The sequence below is a fragment of the Callospermophilus lateralis genome, chromosome 8, assembly GCF_048772815.1.
Source record: "Callospermophilus lateralis isolate mCalLat2 chromosome 8, mCalLat2.hap1, whole genome shotgun sequence".
Taxonomy (NCBI): Eukaryota; Metazoa; Chordata; class Mammalia; order Rodentia; family Sciuridae; genus Callospermophilus; species Callospermophilus lateralis.
In genome coordinates, this window is record NC_135312.1 from 53,899,959 (window position 1) to 53,926,985 (window position 27,027).

Genomic DNA, 27,027 nt, shown 5'->3' on the forward strand with positions numbered 1-27,027 from the left:
CAGGCCAGCAGTCCCCTTAGGCACTTAGCACTTAAGCATCTCCCCAGCAAGTTGTCACCTTCCCAAACCCCCAGGCCTTTCCCCACCCCAGACTCCCTGTCTTCACCCTCCTGCCAGTTCTTTTCTTGTCCTTTGGTGTCCAGCCTGCTCCAGCATTTCAGAGCTCAGATGCAGTCTGAGCAGAGTGCAGTAGACCTGGCTGCAACAAGGAGAAGATGCGGGGGAAGAGTCTCACCCTGTGGGTGAGAGGGGCAGTTTATCTGGGTCTCCACAGTTGAAACTTCCATGCATTTTCTCATGGGACAGAATTATGGCCCTCAGATTCTAGAGCTACTCATATCCTACAGTACTCTCTGGGCCTACAAACTTTAGATGTAGATTTAAGTAAAGTTAATTGGATTTATTTAGTCCTGGAACTTATTTAATGCCCTAAACTGAAGACTGAAGTGTTGCAGGCTGATTTAACATAGTTACTAAAGGGCACACTGGGAATTTGTACTCAGTTTTGCCTGAATCCTGCATATTTGTTGATGGACTAGTTTCTACACTTGACCATCATGTAAAATAATGTTCCTAGGGTAAATAAAAAAAATGAATTTATTGATGAGTTTTTTATTGGAATTTTTGGGGTAATTGTAGATTTAAAAGCATATGTGATAAATAAAATGCAGGCATGTGGAAAAAATATCCATTTTGTTTTTCTCAAAAACCTGGATATTAGCACCGACACAAATCCACTGATCTATTCAGATTTCCTCAATATCTCCCATATATTAAATTCTGTGCAGTTCCATCATCTGTCTTGATCCATGTATTTGTTACCACAGATAAGATACTGGACAAAGCCAACATTCTCATGTTGCCCTTTTATAACCACAAATACCCCTATGTCTAACTCCTAACAACCAATAATCTGTCCATTTTTAAAATTTTGTCACTTCCAAAATGTTATATCAATGGAATTATCCAGTATGTCACCTTTTGGATTGGCTTTTTAACCTTGGCATAATCACCTGGAGACTCTTTCATCTCGTGTGTATCAACAGTTCATTCTTTTTTATTGGTCAGTGGTATTCCATAATATGGATATACCACAATTTGTTTAACCATTCACCTCTTAAAAGACATCTGAACTAATTCTACTTTTTGGCTATTATAAATAAAGTTTCCCTGAAACATTTTTGTACAGGTTTATGTGTGAATGTATGTTTTCATTTCTCTGGGATAAATGCCCAAGAGTGTGAATAGACTTTGAATATAGTTCATACACACAGAATTCTGTTTGGCATGATCCTGCTCTGGGCTTCATTTTTACCTTTTATCCAGTCTGCTGTCTGGTTGCATGTGGTGCCATTTCCCCCTGGCCCGGAGCCTGTGTAAATTTCCAGACTGATTAGGGAGCTCCTAAACACTGGGAAGGGGATTTGCTTTGCTTTGTTGCTGGCTGATCTCCGGGAGTCACCTCTGTCATTAGTCATGCTTGTCAGTTTTGCTATACCAATGTCTCTTTTCCCAATATGTATGTCCAGAGCTCCAACTCTCTGCTCAGTTAAGCCAGCAACTGTGCTTTCTTCCTTATTTCCTGTGGGGATGAAAGGCCCTCATGGGGCCTTGTGAGCTGTTGAAGGGAACGGTTGCAGCTTTCCTGGCCCTTGCTGGCCCTGCAGTTCCCTGTAGTGACCTTGTGCTGCCAAAAGATGGCAGTGCACTTTGCAGGCACTGAGCTTCTTCCTATTGCCTATGGCTTGCGCAGTTCTGCCTTGTTCTTTATGTGCATGTTGGAAATGTGGAAAGCAGATTTTACAAAGCAGCAAAAGCACCTATAAAATGCTGTGGGGTTAAAAAGTTTAAAAGAAAACATTGTGTTTGCAAAGTGATTGTAATGAAAACGATTCCCCACCTCTTCGAAGGGATTTGAATAGAGAACAGAACTCTAAAATGTGTGAGTGTATAATTTTAGATGTTAGTACTGATTGTTGCATACTGTGTAGCTCCTGAAAAAAGCCCTGTGAAATGCTGATTTTTTTTCTCATTTAATCCAAGATCAACCAAAGTGCAGGGATAGCCTAATTTTGAGCTTTGAGACTTGAAATGAACACCTTTTAGTCCTTAAGTAAAGGCCCCTGTACACATTATAAATGTAGTTTTCATGGCCACCATGGCTAATAATACAAAACTCTTCACTTCTTAGAGTTGTCCGTTCCTGCATGCGTCGGTGTGTGTGTGAGGGCATGTTGTGTAAAGAACTGTTGAAACATTTGCTGTGCATAGGAAAGCTGTTGTAAAGTGAGAGATTATTTGGTTCATTGGATGTTGTAAACAGACTGAGCTAGTGAGGAAAAAGTGGGATGAGTTTAAATACAAGGTTAACTAATAAACTTTAAACTGCAAGCATGGAAAGAACCAGTGATGTCAGACTCTGGTATGGACATGTTAAGAACTGGAGTGATGCTGCTCCCTAGGGTGCCATCCCTGGTGCCTCTGTGGAAGCAGTCAGAAAGCCCACATTAGTCTGATCTATGTGCAGCCTGGTGCAGTGGCAGGGTGGAGGAGAATAGGGGCCCCAGAGTGCAAGCCCCAAAGTGGGTCTCTGCACATTGGTCAGCATGCTGAGGTTGGAGGATCTGTCAGGTTTCCCCTGGAACTCTGCCGCAATTGCCATGATCCTACAACTCAGCATTGCTGCAACCTTAGGGTGATGAGGAAACAGGTGACCCCATCCTGGGCAGAAGCCTTTTTGCTAGTGTATCCTTTGACAAAAGCCTTGGGCAAGGAGAGAAATGGGCTGTAAAAAGTTCTAACCCTGAAACCAGATGCTGTTACCATAGAGACAAGTGAAATGCTACCGTGGGAGGCATATCAGGGGAGGGAAGGTGGAGGGAGGTGGGAGGGCAAGTGAGGCGAATCTAAAGGCTAGCCTACCCAGAGACCTTCAACCTTTAGCAGCACTGTGACGAGCAGGCTTGCGTTCTTGAAACTTGTGTGCTGGCGGCCTGCCACTTGCTGACTGGCTGAGTGGCAGCTGCTTGCGTGGTGCAGACCAGCTAGTGAGCACGTTGGCAGTTGGCGCGGGTTCTGGGGGTGGGAACTCAGAGGGGTGGAATGTCGATGGGTGCTCAAGGCCCAGTGGCTGACAGTTTTGCACAAATGTTTCTCGTGCCGGGCTTAAGTCACCCTTACAAGCCTGCTCAGTGATTAGGACCGGCTGGTGAAAGCCGGTCCGTTTGGCAGCAGATTTGACAAGTGTTACAGTTAAATCATTTTAGTGTCCCAGAATAAAGGAGAATAAGAAAAATCCTGCTGTGAGTGTGGATTTCTGTAGAAGATGCATAACTTCTACTGTCAGTGGTCCTGTTAAAGGAAGGCAGTACTGGCGCCAAGTGGATTGTGCACTGAGTGGTGTGACCCTTATCCCCGTGATGCTGGTGAGAAGCTTCCAAATCTATTCTGAACTTTGCTCCATGCTGGTGATGTGAGCAACCCAGGAGCTGTTTAGAAGCATGCTTCTTCCTTTCCTTGTTTTCAGCAAATGCAGGACATGTGAAAAAATGGATTTGGGGGTCTGATTAACTGGATGAGTTAATGTCTTCTTACTGATTGATAGAGGGAAACTGGTTGGGTCTGATGGTCATTTAAAAAGACATCTCTGTCTTACTAATAATAGCAAGCAACTGCTGAGAGGATTTGGGGTGAAGGGACACAAACACAAATAATTGACATTGTGATGTAAAGATGGAAAAAAGATGGAAAGTCCTGTAGTTTGTGCAGAAGCCCAAGTGCACCAGGCTAGACTTACTCCTGAGGAGTGAGGGCTGCTCTGGGGAAAGACCACCTTGGATAGACAGGTTTTGTATTTTCAGTTTGCCTCATTCACCTCTTTTCACTTCCTACAGGGAAGAGGCCGGTTGCAGATATTTTGCGTGGTCCATCAGAAAGAACTAAGTTTCTAGTTATTTCTGGAGGGAATGTGAAATATGCATCAAAGAGCCAAGGAACTCACCCATCATCGCTGTCACTCTCTAATTCAGATGGAACATTGGGACAGTGCTTCAGATAGGCTGGGTGGTTTTTTCAGTTTGGGAAGAGGGCTTGGAGCATTAACTTTTCTACCTCCCCTTCCAGTTGTTACTGTTTCTCTTTGTTTCCTTCCTCTTTGGTTGTTGCATGTAATTTTTGGAAGGATTTAGACATCAATGTAAAACATTTAATTTAGGAAATATGTAAGAAGACAAAAAGACTTCAGGAACGGCTTGATGAATGATGGGGTGCAAAAATGACATTCTGTATGAAAGGGTCTTGGATTCAGTATGCTGATAGAACTGGAAGAGGGTTAGTTCTGAGATGACATCTGAGCTAAACCACTCTGTTTTCCAAAGGAGAGATAGTACAATTAGTGTACATGCAGAAGTATGGGGGTCTAGGATTTTGTTGTGCTTCTGAGGTCTTTTAAGTTAATTTTCCCAGTAAACTGTCATTCTTACTAATGTCTATAAATGCTGTATAACCAATGGATTCTTCCTTGATGCCCGGGGGTGGGGTGGGGGGAGTCTTTGAGAGGGCAGATATACTTGAGCTCTTATCTATTTTGCTTATCACTGTTCCTCTGGTGCTTGAAGTGTGCGTGGCTGGTAGTAAGTATGCAGTAAGTACTTAACTGAGTGCATGAATGGAAGAGGGTAGGAAAGGGAAAAGGGAACTGTTGAATATCCTCTCTGTGCCTCCCACTGATAATGAGTGTGGTTTGCTCCTTTTGTTCTGGTCATAGTCACCGGTGTCTTCCATATTGCCAAATCCAATTCTTACTTCCCTGTCTCCATCTTTCTCAGTAACAGTACTCTCCTCATTTTGTGACTTCCATGAAATCAGTCTTGACTGGTTTCCCCTCTTACCTCATTGGCTCTTATTGTCCCATTGCTGTACTAGTAGATGTTTCAGCACTTATTCTTAGGTCTACTCCCTCCTCTACATTTTCTTCTTGTGTGATCTCTTCTAGTTAGAGTTTTAGCACTAGCTTCCTTCATTGATGGTCCAGATTTTATCTCTAGTCCTGAGCTCCTGAGCTCTAGGCTCAGGCATCTAGTAGTGCCCCTGACAGCTCCCTTCTTTCTCTTTCTCTCTCTCTGTTTTTTTAATATTTATTTTTTAGTTGTAGTTGGACACAATACCCTTATTTTATTAATTAATTTATTTTTAAAAATGTGGTGCTGAGGATTGAACCCAGGGTCTTGAATGTGCTAGGAAAAGGCTCTACCACTGAGCCACTACCCCAGCCCCTCTCTTTAAAAAAAAACAAAAAAACCCCCAAAACATAAGATAAGCATCTTGACCTTAGAGTGTCCAAACAGAACTCTTGATTTTTTCCCAACAGCCTCTTTCTCCCTTAGGCTCCCGTGGTTCCTGTGCATTTCCTAAACTTTTTGTCCTCTAACCCTTTACATGGCAGCCATACTGATCTTTTAAATAGGTAAATCAGCTCAAGTCACTGTCCATCTTGAAGCTCTTCAGTGGCTCCCATAACGCCTCTAATTCCAACTCCTTATCATGGCCTGCATGTCCCCAATTCTCTCCACTTTCATATCCTGCGGTTGACCTTCTCTCTTACCCAACTTCACTGACCTCGTTTCTGTTCCTGGAACTTGCTGAATTCCTTCCCACCTTAGGGCCTTTCTATTTCCTTTGCTTGGAATGCTCTTTCTCCAGATTTCCATAGGGCTAGTTCCTTCCTATCATTTTTGTTGCTGCTTAAATGTTACCTCCTCATCAGAACCACCCTGTGCTGAGTAGCCCCGTCTCATTTTACTTTCTGCAAAGGTCTCAATGCTATCTGAGATTACCTTGTTCATCTAGTCATTGTTTGTGTTTTAGGAATTTTTTCTTATTCAAATAGAATATGCTGTATCATTTAATCTTCTTGAGAACCCAAAGCTCAGAGAGATTGGTAAATGATTTGACTCCTTAAGTCTGTAAGGCATTTTCTTTCCCACTATAATCCTGATGACTGACCTGTAACCTGTTTTATGTATTTAGTTTGAGTACCGTGAAGAAATGATCCTGATATACATCAGGATGAGCCTTTACAAACAAGGCCCTTGTCCCTGAGAGAAGAAATCTTGCAGGTGTCCAGAGGTAATGATTTTCTCAGTGATGTTGTCCACCAGTGGTTCATCAAGGTAAAAAAGAAAGAAGAAAGAAATAAAGAAGGAAACATTGATTAAACAATGCAGTATGTGTGAGATCACGTGCTAAAATGTTTTTGGGTGTATTATCTAATCTCAAAGCAATCAACACAAGTTTGATATCATTGTGCTGAATTGATGCAAAGTTGATATCATTACCTCAATTTTATACATGGAAAAACAGGCTTGAACAAGTCAAGTACTTTGCTCCAGGTGGCATTGCTACTAAGTGGTAGAACTAGATTCTTTTAAACTCAAGGCTACTTGACACCAAATTTCTGACTTTTTATGCTTAAGATCGTTGCTTTGTGAGGTGAATATGCTCCCAAAATAGTAAGAAGGAAAATATGAATTCAGTGCATAACCACATAGATTATAACAAATATCTGAAATACAAGAATAAGTTATAGAGACAATAAGGAAAGCAGACTTGCCATATTCAATGCCTGAGCATATAATTGGATGAATAGAATACAGAGTGAACATTTGGTTCTCTGGCAGGGCTCATGTACGGTATGACATAGAGCAGCTGTCCCCAGAGAAAGTTCTTTGTTTCTAGACCGGTACTACACAAGCAGCATTTGAGCAATTCTGGATTTCTTTCTGCTTTTGCTATAAATAGAGTTCATGGAATTCTGTATATCAAAGTTAAATGCAATGAAAAGGAGCCACAGAGTATGGAAATAAAGCTTAACTCATTCTATAAACTAGAAACATGTTTGGCATCGGGAGGCTGTAAAAAACGCTGTCATTCCTTGGATGGATTCTGAGGTCTTATTTAGCATATGAAATTGCAGAGTAGATCCTATTATGTAAGGAGACAGGAGGACAGCATAATGTGGTTACAAAATGAAGAACTTTCAGGGAAGAGTTAACAGGGCAGATATACATAGAGAGAGACGTGTGATAAGAATGTGGAAAATGAATGAATGGGCGGCATGTATATGTGCCTATTGCCGAAGCCGGGTTGCTGGATAATCCTCAGATGTCAGATTTCCGTAAGGCCAACATGTGACTCAAAGCTTGCCACTCAACAGAGAATACTGGGCTGTGCTGGTATTAAGAGGCTGGCTGGAAGCTAGGCTCCCACTGTGCATTAGCCTAACTCCCTGTCGCTCTCTGCATGTGGGTGGGTGTGCATGTGTGTGTGTGAGGGTATACATTTTGTGCAGTGGGTGTTTAAAGAGCTAAGCACTGAAACTGGATTTCCACAAACGATCATCACGAGCACTCCAGACACACCAAACTTCCTCTCTTGGTATTTTTTTTTTTTTGCTTTCATCTTTTTTTTTTTGTCTTTTTTTTTTTGCAAATCCCAAGAGGGGAGCACCCCACCATCCAGCCTCCAGGATTGGGATTATTTTCTCTTACCTGTCCATGTGGGTGCCCTCTCAAGGTTAGAGCTGAAGCTATGTGGGACCGGCATATTCTCAAGCACCAGATGAGAGGAGCTGCGTGAAGGAGTAGCAGCCACCAAAGGAAGAGTGACTCTGCCCTGTTAACATGAACAACAGCTTGCAGGTTAACCTGCCCAGGAGCTGGGCTGCTTCAAGTGGCTCACTCCAGGAGAAGTCTGAGCATTCTTTTTTTCTCTTTTATTACTATAGGATGGAGGATGAAGCTGTCCTGGACAGAGGGGCTTCCTTCCTTAAACATGTGTGTGATGAAGAAGAAGTAGAAGGTGAGCTTTTGGGGTCTGGGAAAGTATATTCATATACATATGTCTCTGTAGCATCTGCCCATTTCATATAGCATATGAAAGTTAAAAACCAAAGCTTATCTATGGAGTTGCTTTAATCCTACATTTTGCTTTAACACAGAAAGTAATTTTAAGAACTTCATTGGTTCCTCAGAGTCTAAATGAGTGTGGTATTACCTGTTATTTTTTTTTAAGTCTTATTTTAAAGCAGATACCAGTGTTATCTCTGCCTCTCCATCAAAACTAAATATTTTACTAGATAAAATTAACCACCTTTCAATGACTAATTCCAGGGAGCTGCTAGATTTATATAAATGAATTTGGCAGCACCTTCTAATATTCTTTTCTGTAGCTTGCAGGGGAGAGAAACAGATGTTGCAGAAGAAGGTGAATACTATTGTTATAGGAAAAATGGGAAGCTGAGGATATTTAGAGTGGTAAAATGGATGAGTTTTAGTTAAGAAAAGATGGACAGGCATTTTTTTTTTTTTTTATTTAAAATTAAGCCTCCAGGACCTCTTTCACTAAAGTTCCCCAGTGTCTGTTAAAAACTAAAGAAAGGTATATTTTAGCTGGTGCTGTGATGGTTTCAGTGTGCATCTCCTTCTCTTGTCCCTGGATAGATCAGTACTGTGGACATAATGCTGCTTATTTGACAGTGAGAAGACAGGGCTTCCTTAATACTTACTAAAGTATTTATGTGAAGGAATCGCAGATATACAAGTTATTATTGATATTTATAGTGACATTTTATAAAATAATCAGAGTTAAATGAAACTTGCAGATGAACCCTGTGATCAATTTTATCTGTTAAAATCACCCGAGGGACAATTTATATGTGTTTTGGAGACTTTATCTGACTACTGTCATTTTCATAAGCATTTAAGTGCCTCTAAAAATCTTGGAACAGAGAGTGGTGTGTTGGAAAAAGAGGGTCTTGTGTGTTCTGGAGTGATTCCTCAAGTGAACAGAACACCAGGTCCAGGCAAGTGATGCTCCTTACCACCTGGGATGACCTGAATAGTATGAACAGTCTCAGGCTGTTTCTCATGATTCTTGGTACCCTCCCCCCACTTCCCGCATTTATGCTCTTGAAACTGACTAATAAGAATTTGATGCCTAAGTTTCTTAGGAAAACGGAAACTACAATATTTTCTCTCATATTGTTTTATGGGTTCCTTGCATTTTTACAGCACAACTGTGGGAAAATTTCAAGCTGGAGAAAGCCAAATAGCAAAACTTTTGTCTTAAGAGTTGTGTAATCCATGTTAAATCTTCATTGTAGTGACTCTGTCACTGTCAAAGAGGAGATAAAACCATTACAATTACAGCATAAGAAATAATATAGGTTTGAGTGACTATCCTGTAGTGTTGGGACAATTAAAGTGGAAACAACTTGGGAATGAGAGGTACCGGGTGTGTGTTTTCCTTTGAGAATAAAGTCCTAGTTGAATTCACAGGAGATGTAAATCTTGAGTTTATAAGTTTGTAGGATTGACAGCACACTACTGCAGTAGAAAAGTGTGTGCAGTTTCTTAAAGCTTTGACGAAGAAGTTTATTTCCTGAATTATTTCCCATGACTTTCAAACACAAAATTGGGTAGAAACAAAAAGACAACCAATGATGATTGAGATACATGTAAAATTCAAGATGTGTGTTGGCTTTGTGGGGTTAAACTTGCCACATGAATTTTGTGCATTTTCTCATTCTTATAAGGTCTCTATATTAAAGGTATCTTTCATTGATTGGTGCCTGGGGCTCATTACATTTCTTTCAGGGCACACTTAGTTGCCTGTTGTTGAAATCCTGAGGCCCAAGTAAGATGATCGTTGCTTTTGGTGTTAGCATTTGGTACAGAACTTCCAAGAATGGAGGCACTCCTAAGTAGAAGTCTTGATATAACAGTTGGGAACAGTTCATTTCTATTTGACTCTCCCCTTTTCGCATCTGTCTTCATCTGATGGAAGTGGAAGGACTCATGTTTTATAATGGCTCTAGGTGAAGTTGAAAAGCACATAGTTTTGATGGCATGTCTGTGGTTCCAGTGGTTGAGAGCAAAGAAACAAGTGACTCGGTTGTCTAGACTTTTGACAAAGAATCACACATAAAGGGGGGTGTTTTTCTAATGAATCTATCTCATATTTTGATTGTATAAAGAAGGTTGTGTTTGAAAGAAAGCAAAGAGTTATCTGGATTCTGAAAATCTTTGTTTCTGGTGCATTTATGGCAGAAATGAATGCTCCAGTTAAAGAATCAGGAATTCAAAAGACAAGGAGTTGGAACACCTTAGGTGTATATTTTCAAGTACAAGTAGTTATTTTATCCAAGTAATTATTTCCCTTGCTTCTAGGATAAAAATAATTAAAGTATATTGCAGCATACTTGGAAAAAAGTAAATTTAAAACTTCGTTTTTTTTTTCCAGTAATCTGCAAAAATAAGATGTATTTTCATTAAGTGATTATTCATGTGATGAATGTCCAATAGTTCTATTACTTTGGATGTTCATGCATTAAAAATACTTCTTAGCATCAGCTCAGCCTGATGCTCTCTCCTAGTTCCTTCTAATTCTTTAGTTCTGAGAAGGGGAGAGAGACTGAGAGTTCAAACCACGCCTTCAGTTCACCTTGTTCAACTCTGTTCTCAGTGGGTGGCACGACACTTAATCCACATTCTCAAAACTCAATAGAAAAACCATCATTTGCAAAACTCAGTGAGAATAGAGTGAGTCAGAAGAGGAGTCATCTTTTGTTTCAATAATGAATTTATCTATGTGGTGTATATTTAAAGACCTAAACCTTGTTTTCATATAATTTCCCTCATGTGTTAATGGCTTAGAGGTACATTCTCTAAAAAGGAAACCAAGTGCCCATTTTAATAAATTGAAGCCTTTTTTGTTTGTTCCTTTTATTGGTTACCTTATGTATGATTTTATAAAGTGAACATTTTGGGAAGGGACTATATGGATTTATTTAACATTTTGGCATTTCAGATATTAATATTTGTTTCTCTACCAAAAGCTCCCACTTCTTCCCAGGTGCTTCTAGAGAATTGGTCTGTAGATGACAAACTAACGTTACTGGAATGACCCAGAAATGTTGACCATGAAGGACAGCCACTCATTTCAAACACAGATGGGGAAATTGTCAGGTTTGGTTGGGTTAGCCAAGATTGAGAAAGGAAGCAAGAATCCCAGGAAGCAAGAGTCCCAGGTAGCTATTTGCAAACTGGAGGAAATCCTATGGATATTTTATTCTTTACAAAGTCAGCTTGGATTTTGGATCTGTGTGATATAAACAGATTACTTAATATTCTCAAATTTCGCAATAGGGGAAAAGAGCAAACTCCACCTTATCCTTTGAGATAAGGCCTTGGCTCTGCAAGGCTAGGTAACTCCCCAGGGACCTTGGCAGCTTTGACTTCATGAGGAGGGGCCTCTTAAATCAACTCCAAACAGCAACTCAGGAAACATAAAGCACAGCAAGACAATATGGTCTGAAATGTGTCTCCATTCCTGAAGCCTGATCGGCGGTCTCTTAAAGCTGTTATGCTACCTCATGATGGTTTCCCTTCAAAACTGAGTCCAACAGGAAGTATGCTCCCACCTGTCCGCATGGAAAAATAATGCTACAAATTCTACCATCTACTGAGGGTCACTAAGAGAGGGAGCATTTTTGCAAATGTGTGGAGTTTACAGAAGGGTTTTTTTTTGGGAAATAAAAGAAAAAAAGTAGGACAGGGTTTGGGATAGAGTAGATACTAAATATTTGTTAAAAGAACGAATAAGCTAAATAAAGCATATGTAGAATTTATATAATCCTCTTAAATCTTTAAGTTTTTGGTTAGAAACTTAGTTCTCTTAGTACTTTTATCAAAGGAGATGATGATATAGTCTCTAATGATCTTATCCTTGGTATTACTTCTGTTTGATTTCGCAAAGATCATTATCATTATATATTTATATTTATATAAATATATTTATATTGATAAGAAAAAGAAACTCTGAAGACATCACTGCTTTATCCTCTTTTGTTGTTCTGCTCTAGCTTTTTTTTATTTCTTACAAACATCACAATAGAGGAGTACATCACATTCATAATTTTTTTGCATTGCAATTCTTAATACACCTTTATACCACAATTTATCAAATCTCTGTTTGTATATAAGGTATGTTGACACCAAATTCACATCTTCATACATGAATTTTGTATAATGATGACCGTCTCCTTCCACTATCGTTGCTATTCCCATTCTTCCCCTTTCCCTCCCACCCCTATTCCCTATCTAGAGGTAATCTTCCTCCCTTGCTCTCCCTCCCAACCCCATTTTATGGACAGCATGTGTTTACTCGCTTATTTTATTTATTTATTTTTTAATGTGGTGCTCAGGATGGAACCCAGTGCCTCACACGGGCTAGGCAAGCGCTCTGCCACTGAGCCCCAGCCCCAGCCCTTCTGCTCTAGCTTTTGAAGAGAGAGACTAAAGAGATGAAATGGTGGCTTTTGTCTTTTTGGAGGTCAACGTTTAACTGATAGGAAATCATAATGACTGAAACCTATTTTTTTGTTCGAGGGTTTTAGGATGATCTACTCTTTTGCATTGGAGGTAGTATTCTAAAGGAAAAGTGGGGCCTTGGTAGGCATTTGTTAATAATTACAGTGGTACAAAATGTAATTGCTGAGAAGGAGTGAATGAAAACCTATCGGATGGGAAGGGAGGGGCCGACTTGGGGCTGGGGCTATTCTGAGCTGTGGATATAAGTGTCCGGTTGCATTTTGTTGACCTCTTCTCTGCCGTTCACTCTAATTGCTCAGAAACAGTGTGTACAGAGGAAACACTTGGGCAAATACTGCAGAAAGAAAAGCCTTCTTAAAAGAAACAATGCATCCACACACTGGAAAACTTTAAAAGAAACCCAGTGAGGTGTTTAAAGGTTGGTACTTGAGTGGCAACTTGGTTTTCCCAGAGCAGCTTGAGTCCTTATAGACCTTTCCCAGCTCCCTGTTTCTTTTTCCTTGCGGGCTAAGCTGAATGCTAGCCAGAGGTCCTTAAGGCTGCAGCACTTAGCTCTGTAGCTGCCTGACACCTTCTGCTGCGTCAGTGAAGTTAAATATGTATATATAGATTTCTTTCCCTTTAAGGAAATCTGATGACAGTTCTATGGGTTTTTGAAACTGGAACCAGACATCATCACTTCCCAGAGTTTTCTAATTGCACAGAATTCTCTGTTAATACAGTGGGTCTAAAGCCCTCTTGAAGCCACTTTCTGTCCTAAGTGTCAACATTCTTTTATGGCAATAAGCCATAACAAATTGAACATGATACTTGGATTGTGTTTTACAAGGATCCAGAAATTCTGAAATGATGCATTTGCAAAAATTTCATCTGTAGGTTGAGTTTCTTTTTAGAAGCTTCTTATCTGGTCAGACTAGTGAGACATATTGTTTTATATTTACTTTTGGAAGTGTCTACCATTTGTTTTATTCATGTGTTGTTGAAGCAAAATGGCTAAGCATTGGTTTGAGAAATAAAAGTTTAAAGCTTTACTCTGGATGAATCATTGCATAAATGAAGGAAGCAAGTTATAGCTTGGATTTTGGGTCTCTTTCTCTTTGTAAAATGGGAGCAGTGGAACATGCCACTCACCATAGAACTCTTGATAATTACCAAAACCAGTGTTTCTTCTGTTCTTGGTGTTAGGAGTAGGAATACTTTGTACTATACCATTCTTCAACCATTCTTCATTCTTTCTGATTGAGACAGATTTGTCCATGATTTTCATTGATTATTACTAATCTAAAAAATTCTAATTGGCTTAAATAAATTTTTCTTTATTTTTTTCAACTTGATTAATTCATTTCTCTCAATATCTATCCTTTACCTTCCTAATCATGCTTACCTACTGCTTCCTGAATTAGAAAGGTCAAGACAGAATGGTCAAGTGAAATTTCCCAGGGACTATCGTCTGCTTCTCTTCAAGTGCAGTCTGATTCTCTGTACGCTTGGATATAAGATATAATTTTCATGGTTAGGTTGCTCTGATATATCTATTGCCCTTAATTTGTTAAATAGTCTCCTTTCCCAAGAAGAGGTCTATTAAGGTGTGATTGTGTACAGGGTGAAATACAAATGCTGGCTCACTGTCTAACGAAGGCTGCAGTATTATTTCTTCCGCAAAACAGATTCAAGTGTGTAATGTTGTTCCATTAGTAAGGATAGAGGAGTCTAATACATGTGTATGTCTATAAACATTCACATTTTACCCCCTCTGCAGCATAGAATAAGTCTAGAATAATTCTGTTCCCTACTGGGTATTATGTAATTTAAGTGCCAATTAAATGGGATTATGTAACAGTATAGAAATAATTCTATATATTCTAGCCTGAGCTAAATATCTCTCCATTTTTATCATCACAAAATTCACAATCATTGGGGGGAATTGAAAGTTGGGCCTGATGAGGGTGAGCAGAGTGAGAATGAAGATCAGCTAAGGCCCTCTTGTTGCTGTAGTGAGCTTTTATTTTATTTTATTTTTTTATCTTACTTTTTTGGCTGATAGTGAGGTTTGAGGTGAGAACCTGCTATGCCAGGGGTTCACGGGAGGTTCTGAACATTGTATCTCTGAGGCTGCTGATTACCAGGTGGGATGAAAGGTGAAGGTAGTGAGGGTGGTGAGTGACATCCATTGAATCAGCAGTATAGGTGACTTAAATAATTCCTTTCTCTGAATAGCTGAAAAAGCTTTTAAATCAGGTTAATTGTTTTTACCTTTCCATAGAGTTAGAATCAGAAGGCAGGCTTTCCTAAGTGCAGTATCCAATATGCTCACCTATATTTTGATTTTGAAAGGAGAACAGACTTTGCTTAAGCTTTGTCAGATATTATTTTATTGAATATTTTCCTAGTGGGATGCTCAATAACTTTTACCAGGCCAGAACTCCTGAAAATAAAATAGGTTTTGGATTTTAGTGATATTGGCCAATAAATCAGTGTTAAGGGCCAGAATTATGTATTTATAAATTGGTTAAGTCATCACCCAAACCCCCAGTTGATCATTAAATTTTCAATAAGAAATTCTATCTTTACTGTAAAATAAAGAAAATGTCTTTGATTTAGAATGAAAGCTTGTAATTGAATCCAGTAGATGCATGTATTTGGCAAATTAGATCAGTATCTGATTGTTCAGGTTTCACTTGCTTTTTATTCAGGCTGTCCTGTGACTTAGAGAACATGGTGGTGTAACAAGAGTCTCAGGACCTATTTCTATTCCTGGCTCTCCCATTGTCTTTCTGGGTGACATGAGGCAAGTCCTCCTCCTCTGGTTATGGTTACTTTGTGCAAGGTGCAGTTAATAATCTATTTCATTGTGCTCCTACTAGAGATTCTCTATGAATTCTTGGGTGATACCTGAAAAATACTTTGATATTTGCAATAACTTTGCAATTAACTTCTGATTCTGGGCTTGTGTGTGTGTGTGTGTGTGTGTGTACAGAGAAATAGCACTTACACCTCCATTTTCTAGTATTGCTACAAATATAAGTAAAGACATTGAATTCCCCAGGATGAATCCTGTGGGACTTTGGATATTATCTATCTTGGATATAATTCATCCATGTCTCACCAGTGGTTGCTGTGACTGCAGAACACTTTCAGACTAAAGCTGAAGTATTGATACCTGGTAATCAACAAATTTGTTGATCACTTTTACTGACTTGTATAAACTTAATCTAACTCAATGTTGATGCTTTTCTTTCTTTTAAGCTTATCAAAATGGCAAGAAAAGTTGCATGATTAAGCTCTAATATGTTTTTTTTTTTTTTTAAAACGGGGCTTACATGTATTGTTGAATGTAAGAAATATATTCCAATTAGAGCCACAACTAATGTTCAGCCAAACAAGCCAGCCATTATGTAAGGACATAAACTTAGTTGATAAGACAATTTAGAGATTGTATCATGTATGTGGGTGAATTTACATGAGAGGAAATATATCTTCCTTAGAGTAATATTAAATTGAGACCTAAAGGATGAACAGGAATTAGAAGAATAATGAGGGATGCATTCTTGGCACACATGTGAAGACCCAGAGTTGAGAAGGAGGTAGGCTCATTGGAGAAACAGAAAGGTTAATGTGGCTGAATCACATGAATAGGGAGAGAGTAGCCTGGAGTGGGTTTGTCCTAGATGACTTGTGGCCTTTAATCATGCTAAATATTTAGGATTATATTGAGCACAACTGGAAAACCATTGCTTACAGGGTTTTTAAGCAAAGAAATGACAAGACAAAATTTGTGTTCCTAAGAAAGATTTCTTTGACTGCTGGATGGAGAGAACATCCTAGGAAGCAATGTTAAAATTGAGGAGACCATTGCCAAGATTCAACTGAGATGATTTTGTGTAGGACAAATGTAGAGATGAAAGAGATGGAGAAAAATGGGTTGAATCACTTGGATTTACAGATGGGTGGATGGGCAATGGATGGGAATGGCTTTTTCTGGATTTATGCTCTGAGAAATTTGGGAGATCACCTAACATTTTGTAAGAGGAACACTGGTGGAAGAGCGGTGAAGATAGGAGTTCAGCCTTTTAAATATGTTCTGTCTGAAGTCATGATAACCAGATAGGACGATGGAATAGGTAATTGGCTATACAGGCTGGAGCTGAAAAGACAGGCCAGGGATGGGGATGGAAATCTGAGAGTCCTAGGCACATAGCTACATTTACAATCGTAGGAGTGGGTGACATTATCCAGGGTGAGAGAATAGAATGAAAAGAGGACTGGACCGCAAGTGCCAACATTTAGAGACTAAGGAGCAGACATAGAAATAGGTGGAAAACTGGGAAGAGAGTGCAGTATCCGAGGCCAAAGGAAAAGAGCTTTTACAAAGGATCTAGGGACCAACAATGCCGAAAGCTGCTGGGAAGTCAGGTAAGATGAGTACCAAATAGGAGCCCTTGGCTTTGGTAGAAGGTGAGATTGGTGGTCTTTCTTAGCAATGCAAGTGGCATGGTTAGATGGGAGTCAAATTTGAGTGAGTTGAAGAGTGCCCAAGATAAAAATTATCATTATGAGAAGTTGGAAGAGACTTTTGAGATGATGATAGAAAACTTTTAGCCTTTCCTTCTATGTGCCTCATTACATCTGACCAGTTAAAATGTTTGGACTTATTATAGAATTTTTAGAACTAGAAAGGATCTTAGAGAAAATCTAGTTTAGTGTTCTTCCTTACAGATGGATAGATGAGCCTGGAGAAGCTAAAAGGGATTTGATCCAGGTAACACTGGTAGTAGATGTAGTAACTAGGACAAGAGCTTTCCTGGGGCGGTGCTTATTCCCAAAGAGTGTACTTGAGGTCTGTACTCTCTGTGGAGTGAAAGGAATTTAGACATGGACATGAATGAGAACTAGAAGAAGCCATGGAAAGATTAGGAGGTGGAAGGAACTGAAAGGAGAAGAACAAAAGGTGTTGGAAGGGCTTTTGGAAAGGTGAGAGAAAGACCACACAGTCTGATTGGCCATTATTTGAATGACTCTAGGTAATAAGTGGGAAGACAGATGTCTCCATCAGACCATCTTCATGTGGATTCAAGCCTGTCATCATGGGATATAGGACACAAACATTTCCAGAGAATCACTGAGCTTTCTTTTTCCCTACTAGGTAATTACTACCTTGAAGGAAATTTATTATTGTTGTTATTATTATTTGACTACTTTTGCAGACAATGGAGGTTGGGAGGGGTGAGTGTGGAATTGATACCATGGTAGTGGGAAAGTGGGAAGGAAGGGTGATATTTTTAGGAGCACCAAGAATAGTCTTTGTCTCTGTATGTCATTAACTGGTTATTTGGCTTTAGTTGGTTCACTGGAAAATAAACAGGGTGAAAATGAAGAGAATTGATCATTTCAACTCTAAAAGTATGAATATGAACTGCTGTGTAGGTGAATGTAGTCCCCCTTTTTTCTGGGTATAGGTAGAAAACTTTAGGCATGAAGATCTTGGGATTGGTCTTAATAAGGTTAACATGTCTCTTTCAGCATTTCCCCTAGTTTTTGGTGACTGCTTCAGCCCCATAGCATTATCTGCATCTCATTTACCTACATACAGAATTTGAGGGGAGGGAATTATATGAACTAACATTAGATATTTTATACGTGATTACCCATGAGTGCATAAACTATATTGTGGATTATTTGTCTATAGCAACTAAACACTATTCTTCCTATTGCCCAGCCAGGGTTTAGTCCACTGCAAAAAGAGAAGCCACAAAGGTTCAGAAATGGACAATGTGTGTGGAACAAGAGTATGAATGTGTGCATTTGTGTGTTTAAGTGGACTCTGGGGCTGCAATTGCAAATCCAGTTGTCAATGACCATTGGATTAACCATTGTTTTGTGTCTTCCAACTCTATTTCCCATTTATTTGTGCAAATGTTGACCACAAGAAAAATAAATGGAAACTGTCAGTTTTCTGTATTTGGTGCATGGGTGAATTTTGTCTGCATATGTACTTCACATTAAAATTCATCTACTGTTTTGGGGCTCTGGGATGTGAGTATAAGTGGAAAGTTCCTTCTTCCTGTTGTATGGCTCCTGTTCCCTCTTTCTGCGTCCTGCTTAATCTGGCCTTTCCAGGTCTTTTGGCCCTACTGTGCTCCCATCAGTCAAGTTAAAGGACTAACAAACCTGATTTCAGTCAAGATACAGGACCAACAAACCTGGTTTCTGGATATAGGACTGTGTGAGAGCTCTGAGAAATTGCCCAAAGCTTTTCTTGGGGATTGCCAGGCACTTGCTTCCGGGTGGGTTGAGAGGAAAATTGAGGTTACGGAAGGTGTTCCTTCTGTTGAATGGTTAAACTCTGTACAGTGGCTAAAATAGCCAACTAAGGGACAAGTTAAAAGTGGTTTTGTCCTGCTCAGGGTGAAGGTTCTGGAGTACTAAATTCACAAGTTATCACCAGGGCTTGTAGTGGGTGGAAAAAAGGAAAAAATAGTGCTCTTTGACTTTCCCTTTGCAAAGGAAGGAAGAAATGGAATCAACATTTATGGACACAGAAAGAGGTACTTTTCATTCAGATTGTTTATGAAAATTATATCTAGCTCTCTATGCAGATATAAGTATATAGGTACAGATGTATTTTTATATTTATAGATAGACATAAAAGATTTTGCTAGAGCAAAATTAAAATTACTTGGAGAATGAACTTTTTACATTACAAGGACTTCAGGAACTGCAGTTTTATAGGGTAAGCAGCTTTTCAATTCTGTTTATTAATTAGAGCAGGTTCCTAAAGTACCTTTAAGTGGGGATTCTTGTTTTTCCTTAACTTATTTTTAAATAATTTATGTTTCCCATACATAATGGAATTATGTTTCTTTAAAAATACTAATTCAGACTTCTTATGATGCCAGCCAGATTTTGTCTCTATTATCAACCATTAATAATGGAAACTGCAATGGAAACCATCTTAGTATGTGGTCTTGGGGTCCTCACCTTTACCTGAAGAGTATAATTAGAACTCTTTTGCTAAAATAAGCACTTGAAAGGCAAATACACAAGTTTTCTGAGCTAAATGACAAGAGTCTAACCCCACCCCAAGCTGGCCTCCCCCTTGAGAGGGTTTCTCTGCAGCTGTTTGTCCTTGCCTAGAGATTGTCATCAGCATCATCAAATATTACATATTAAAAGTGCTGTGCTCAGTAAATACCAGGTAACAAGTTGAGATTTCTTATCAGTCTTGCTTAGGGAACCTCAGGTGCCTTGAGGATTTCTGGGAGGGTTTCAGTGTACAAAATTACCATGCAGTTCAGTGGGAAGAAAAGTTTTTTTTTTTTTTTTTTTTTAAGTTGACTTTTATTATTTATTTGCTTGCATGCCTGACAATAAGTGTAGTTGATAGCATTGAAATTAAAATAAATTACTCATCAGTATTTGAAATGATCTATAAATAAGCCAAAATATACAATATGTAATTATCTATCAATAAACATATGCATTATTTTTTTCTATGTAGAAAGTGGCCCCTATTCAAAATATAAAAATAGAAGCCAACCCTTGTCCTGAGCAATAGTATGTATTTAAAGTAAGGACCCTCATATACATGTTTCATAATGGACTGGCTTACCCCCTGTTAACTGCAAAATTACACCATGCCTTTTGAAGGCAGTTTTCTTTTCATGAGCTGGTATTTATGCCCCATAAAATTATCAATTCAGCTTTGATTATATCTTATCATAGCTGCTGATGGACACTCTTAGGGGTTTGTAAATAATAAACTAACCAATTATTTCTATTTCATTATTTAATATTTAGAATTATATATATTGGCCTACATATTGGTCTATTTCTTATCATATGAAGTGCCAAACACACAACCTACATGGTGTCTGGACTTGATGTTATACTCTAGGTTCTTTTTTTAAAAAATATCTTTATTTTTATTTATTTTTATGTGGTGCTGAGAATCGAACCCAGGGTCTCATACATGTGAGGCAAGTGCTCTATTACTGAGCTACAACCCCGGCCCAATTCTAGGTTCTTATGCATGTAGTTCTTTTTTTTTTTTTTTGAGAGAGAGAATTTTTTAATATTTATTTTTTAGTTCTCGGCGGACACAACATCTTTGTTTGTATGTGGTGCTGAGGATCGAACCTGGGCTGCACGCATGCCAGGCGAGCGCGCTACCGCTTGAGCCACATCCCCAGCCCCTTATGCATGTACTTCTAACTGAGCTTTCTGGTCTAGGTAGTAAGTCTTTGCAGCATCTTTTTATGTTCTGTCTTCTAGGATCTCTGCTAACTAACTCTTTCATTTTTGTTTCAATAATTAAAAATAATATCAAATCTCTATTTAGTTCTGGTTCCCCTCTGTTCCTCTTGGCAATATCTACAACACATTTTAGGCATCATGGCATAAATCCAGGTTATGCTAAATAAACCAGGGAAATATAGTGTTTACCTTATATTTGAATATTGCAGATTAGTTCTGAAAGAATGATGTGAAGTGCGATGTCTTGAGGAATTTTTGTTTTGAACTGGAGAGAAAAAGAAATCCAGTTTATTATAGAAGGAACAATAATGTAGATAAAGACCATATTTGGAACATCCCTCAGTGTTTAATTAGAGATGTATGTGGGAGGCGGGGGAGAGAAGATGGGGATGGCTGGAGGTGGGGAAAGGTAGATTTCTGGGCAAACATTTTACCTGTCCTTTTGTGATCCTTTAGCTAGAACATAGTTCTGAAATCTCAACTTAAAAATTTTTTGATAGCTGTCTTTTTTTCAAAAAGGCCTAGAGTGAAGTGAAAATGATAGTTGAAAAATTGGAATAGTGAGATTAGTGTATAAAATTCATGTCATAAAACTATATACCCACTGAAGTTAGCCTGATATCTGTCTCTTCCCTTTCTAGCAGTAAACATGAGGAAGGAAACAAACAGTTACAAGATTTATAGTATAAATGTCAAATGAATTACCAAAAAATCCTGTCAAAATGGTGATGAGATATGGAGCTCTGCTTGTTACTGACACCTGAGAGTATTTCTCCTGTGGGGTTTTATGGAGAGGACACTTGGTTAGCTAGTGGCAACAGCCTTGATTTTCTCCAGTCTTGCTTCCTGCAGCTGTACAGGGGGCATGATGGCATGAAGTGAGAGATACAGAACATGGAGCAGTTCCTGGCATGCTCACAAGCATTTCTTAGATGGTTGCTGTATTCTGTATGTGCAGTGAACACAGCAACGTGTTTCCCAGGAAGGAGCTCATGGATCCATCCTGTATAAAGAGACTTGTTGTCAGCCGCCAAGTCATCTATAGAATTTTTAAGTTGACTGGTGAATTTTTAAGTTTTTGCCTCCAGGGGTTCAGTTCTTCCAAGTTCTAAATCATCCTTGGTAGCAAAATGGGTATTTGAGAAAAAAAAACTACCTTAACTTGGATGGCTACAGGGTCACAAAGTGTTAAGAGTTTTCTGTTTGCCAGAAAACATTGTATCAGCTTTTGGAGGTATATACTCAGATTAGACATATTTCAGGAATCGGGAGAATTGGATATGATGGCTTTACAGTGCTTCCTACTTGTAACTAGGGTGGAGCAGGTAAAGATGGGAAGAAGTGGGAATCATGTAGTGATTATTTCTGACAGTCAGAGATAACCAGGAAAGCCACGTTTTTTTTTTTTTTTTCTTTCCCCTGTAGTACTGGCTGTGGTGTGGATTGTGAGACACTTTTGAGGCATTTCGAGTTTATTGGGAACTCACACCATCTGTCTGAGAAAGGCTTGTAGGGCACTTATTTAAATGCAGGATGCTGGGTCTCCTGCCAAGTGCAGGCCAGAATGCCCTATGCCAGCACACCTGCATGAATACTGTCTGATGTGGGTTCTACTGGTTTTACTTTATAGTTTGAGTACCAATAATGAAACCATTATTTTAATAACATGTTAAACAATAACGTCTTCCTTAGGAGTGATAGCTGTTTTTAAAAAGTTTTCCTCTTTCTTTTTTCATTATCTTTGGAAGCAGCTTTTCCTGAAATTTCTAAGCAGAGATTTTTCTTTCTTTTTTTTTAAGCCTAAAAATTTCCTTACAAGAGGCAGAGTAACTATCCTTGATTCTTTGAGCATCTTACTATTTTTCAGATTCCTGTGGGATCAGAAAGCCTATCTGTCAAGTTGCTTCTTTTCTTTTTTACATGTAAAACAATACCACACCATCAACCTTTGTGGTTCCCTTAAGAGCTTGCAGTCATTTTTTGAGTTATAATTTAAAAATAGCCATTAATCTTCATGACATTTCTCTGAGACAGGTAAAGTTACTTTAATGAAAATAAATACTGAGATCCACCTATGATATTCTCATCAACAAGAGTATATCTTCAGCAGGAATGCTGCTCCTGTTGTTTAGACAACAGGTATTCTGTGGGGGCAGTAAGAATGCTTCCATCTCTGCTCATTTTACTTTCAGTGTTTTTGTTATTTGGCACATACAGCTTACTAAATATTTGGTCATTACTTTGAGAAAGCATGCCTACTTTACCCCACCCACCAAAGCAAGGTTATCTTGCTCTCTCATGGGCAAAAATGTGAGTGGAGAGCAATTGAGAAAGTAATTGATGAAGCAGGAGGTACTCACTGTCCCTGAGCTCCTAAAGATCTTCTTTTCATAATATTGTTTTTTATTGGTGCATTTTTTTTGTGGGGGGCGGGTACCAGGGATTGAACTCAGGGGCACTCAACCTCTGAGCCATACCCCAGACCTATTTTGTATTTTATTTAGAGACAGGATCTCACTGAGTTGCTAAGCACCTTGCTATTGCTGAGACTGACTTTGAACTTGCCATCCTCCTATCTCAGCCTCCTAAACCGCTGGGATTACAGGCATGTGCCACCATGCCCGGTTGTCTTATTGGTGCATTATAATTATACACAGTAGTGGGATTCATTGTTACATATTCGTACATGCATGTAACATAATTTGGTCAATTTTATTTCCTAGGACTTCCCCTTTCCCTTCCCCTTCTCCTTCCCCCTGGCCTCTTTCTCTACTCTACTGGTCTATCTTGTATTTTCATGAGATTCCCTTGCCTTCTTTCCCCTTTTTTCCCCTCTGGCTTCCACACATGAGGGAAAACACATGACCCTTGACTTTTTGAGTCTCGTTTATTTCATTTAACCTAATACTCTGAAGTTGTATTCATTTCCCTGCAGATATCATACTTTTGTTCTTTTTCTTGGCTGACTAAAACTCCATTGTGCATATATACCACATATTATTTATCCATTCATCCATTTATGGACACCCATTGTTTGGCTGTTGTGAATTGTGTGGCCATAAACTTGGATATGCATATATCACTAGAGTATGCTGACTTTAATTCTTAAGGATAAATACTGAGGCTTGGTGTATCTGGGTTGTATGGTTGTTCCATTCTTAGTTTCTTAAGGAATCTCCATACTGATATAAAGGTCTTTTTAACCCCAGAACCATGTTCCTCTCCTCTGCTTGAATGCAAGATTGAAGAGGAAATTTTAGTTCCATGATATATGGGAGGAGAAGGAAGATGCTGCATGTTTTGAATCTTAGCTCAGTCCCATGATTTCCTCTGGAAATTCCTGGAAGATCAATATCTTTCTCACAGGGAATATTTGATTTTGCCATGCTGTGAGGTTACCCATAAAAAGTTTATATCCATGTGAGGTAGGGGATTCTGACTTCATAGAGGTCATCACTAGAGAGTATAAAAAATGCCTAAGAACGGTCGTAGGGGTTAGGAGTGGGAATAGGGAATGACTGAAGATGACCATGAGGGATCTTTTTGGACTAGTAGAAAGATTCTAAAATTGGATTGTGGTGCTGGTCACACAATTCTGTAAATATACTAAAATCATTGAATTACATGCTTAAAGATGAGTGAATCTTATGGTTTCTAAATTATACTTCAATAACACTGATTAAAAAAATGCCTGGGTGGGGCCAGGATTGTGGCTCAGTGGTAGGGCGCTCGCCTAGCACATTCGAGGCTCTGGGTTCAATTCTCAGCACCACATAAAATAAATAGATAAAATAAAGGTATTGTGTCCAACTACAACTAAAAAATAAATATTAAATAAAACCCTGAAATTTGGGATCTCTTGAAAGGAACTCCTGTCTCTGCCGGGTAGCCAGGTGCCATAGTGCCATAACTCTCTGGAGCACGGCATCACACCTGCTGAGATTACTTAATATTCTCAGGGAAAGTGTGGGAGGAGGAGATGGGAACAAGGTGAATCTGCCACAGGGAGGGTGCCTGTGATGACAAAGTGAACTGAACCACAAGAACTAAGGTACATCCCTCTCCAGAATTGAAGGCTCACTCTGAATCACCGTGACTCTTTTGTTAGGTTGACAACAGTGCTTCATAGTTGGAATTCTTACCTTAAAATCTTGTCAGCCCTTGTAAACTGCCTTGTAAATGACTCGATCAAATGTACAGCAAGGAATTTGGATAAATATGTTACGTGTTTATGTATAATGTCAATGTGACTAATGTAACTTAATTACCATTTTTTTGTTGGGTTGCCATTATTTAATAAGGTATAGAAAATATTTAATGAGATAAATTTTGAGAAAGATTTTCTACCTCTTACTTTTTTGTGTGTGTGTGTGTGTAATGTTTTCCTAATTCCTGAATGAAGGCAACCCAACTTTCAGTGTTTGATTTACTGAAGAAATGGGTTGGCTTGATTACTTGTATTGTTGAGACTTGAGATAAAGCTGCAGGAATCCCTCAGTAACTGGAGCGCAGGAAACAATTGACACTGTTTTTTAATTCACATTGTTTCTGAGACATTTCCTACTTCCTAGTATAATATAGCTTTCCCATGAGAACAATTTGCTTACAAATGGTTAGACATGATACATTTCTCACTGGCACACATTCTGTGGGGAGAATGTCACTGTGCTTTATAGTAGCAAGTTGCTGTGTTTCTGTGAGTGTTGGGGTGGGGGCTCTGCTTCATGGAGACATGCTTGCAAATTCATTATTCCAAGTATCACATATTTTCTTTTGAACACTGACCCATTCACTTAGGGTTCTCCATCCCTTAGCTGGACTCTTTCTTGAAACAGCACATAATTCTTTTGACCTTGCCAATTGAATGGAATAGACTCGTGGATTATGGTGTTTTTAGATATGCTTGATGAGTTACCATGGAGAGCAGTTCACAGCAATTGACATGGGAATACTTCATGCACATGGTGGTATGTGAGATAATCTGTGGCATTATAAAGTGTCATCAAGGAGTAATTCCAGAAATGGGAAATGAAACCCACAGATGAGATAATCCAATATAATTTTCAGTTAAAAGTGTGTACAGACTTGTGAAATGATCATTCCCACATTCAGAAGTTATGCTGTATATAAAGTGAAAGTAAAAGTTTCCCAACTTTTTTTTTTTTTTTTTTGAAGATGTGGAACTTCGAGTTCCCTTTTTTTTTTTTGTCTTATCAGATTTTATAAAAATAATACCTCTTGTCAGTTTTGCAGCTCCTTCCATCTAGAGAACTGAAAGCACTTCACAATCTTTTTTCCTCATGCCCTTCTCTTCAAGGCAATTTTTTGCTGGGCTGAGTTTATTTTTATCATTGCAACAACCAGTTTTTAGAAACTTTTGGAAACGAAAAAAGAAAAATGAGAATGGCACTGTAGCTGACATTCATTTTAGCTGTTTCCTAGTGTGAACATTTGAGTATTTCTAAAATCTTCTCTCCAAGTATGTCTTATTTTTCTCAGTTTGTCCCAATTCTAAGTCTCTGTTCTGCTGATTGGGTAAAAAGAAAAAAAAAAAAGAATTTATACTGTAAAACCTTATCCTCAGCAAGATGACTTTTTGAACTTGGAGTTTAGATCTTTATTTTTGCAGTCCCAACAGCTTCTTTTCCAGCACCCAGTCAAAATAATCACAGTGTTATGGAAGTTAGAACCAGAAAGGCCTCTCCAGGTTCCCAGTTCAAGCCTCTCCTTATCTAAATGATGAGATTGAGGCCCACAGTGGTTAAGAAACATGCTGAAGGTCATAGAGCTACTTGGTGGCAGAGGTATGGCCAGAATCAAGGATTCCTGATTTCTAGTTGGGTATTCTTTGGTTTTCTTCAACAAAAGCCATCTATCTGGACAGAGCTGGAGCACATCCTCATAGAATTCTAATGCTACTCAACAGGTTGAATCACACACTGCGACTAACTAAAAATGGGGAAAAAATTCAGTTTTTCCAGTTTTACTTAGTCAAATATAGAATAGTAACATTGAGTTCATAGACCATTTCTCTGGCCTGTGTATCTTGTGTGATTTGTATGCAGCAGAGAACACGATTTAGAATGACTATTATTTGTTTACTTTCTTTAGGCCACCATACCATCTATATTGGGGTCCATGTGCCCAAGAGCTACCGGAGAAGAAGACGTCACAAGAGAAAGACAGGGCACAAAGAAAAGAAGGAAAAAGAGAGAATCTCTGAGAACTACTCTGACAAATCAGATGTGGAAAACGCTGATGAATCCAGCAGCAGCATCCTAAAACCTCTCAGTGAGTACTCTTTGGGGCTTGGTGCCTCCCTCTGCTTTACTGCCCATCCTCGGGAAAGACCCTGTCTAGAATCCTGCAGCTAATAATATGTCTG

General features: G+C 38.9%; 1 protein-coding gene across 3 annotated transcripts in view; it reads left to right on the forward strand.

The window, feature by feature from the left end:
- Slc4a4 (solute carrier family 4 member 4) overlaps positions 1-27,027 on the forward strand; it is a 327,804-nt gene that overhangs the window by 35,021 nt on the left and 265,756 nt on the right. For 2 of the 3 annotated variants that reach the window (XM_076865383.2, XM_076865381.2), the window contains exons 1-3: positions 7,415-7,434; positions 7,784-7,857; positions 26,754-26,933. In XM_076865383.2, coding sequence (XP_076721498.1) covers positions 7,785-7,857; positions 26,754-26,933 — 253 coding nt within the window. In that variant the 5' untranslated portion in view covers positions 7,415-7,434; position 7,784. Of the gene's footprint in view, positions 1-7,414; positions 7,435-7,783; positions 7,858-26,753; positions 26,934-27,027 lie in introns of those variants that run through there. The other variant, XM_076865382.2, reaches the window with a different exon arrangement.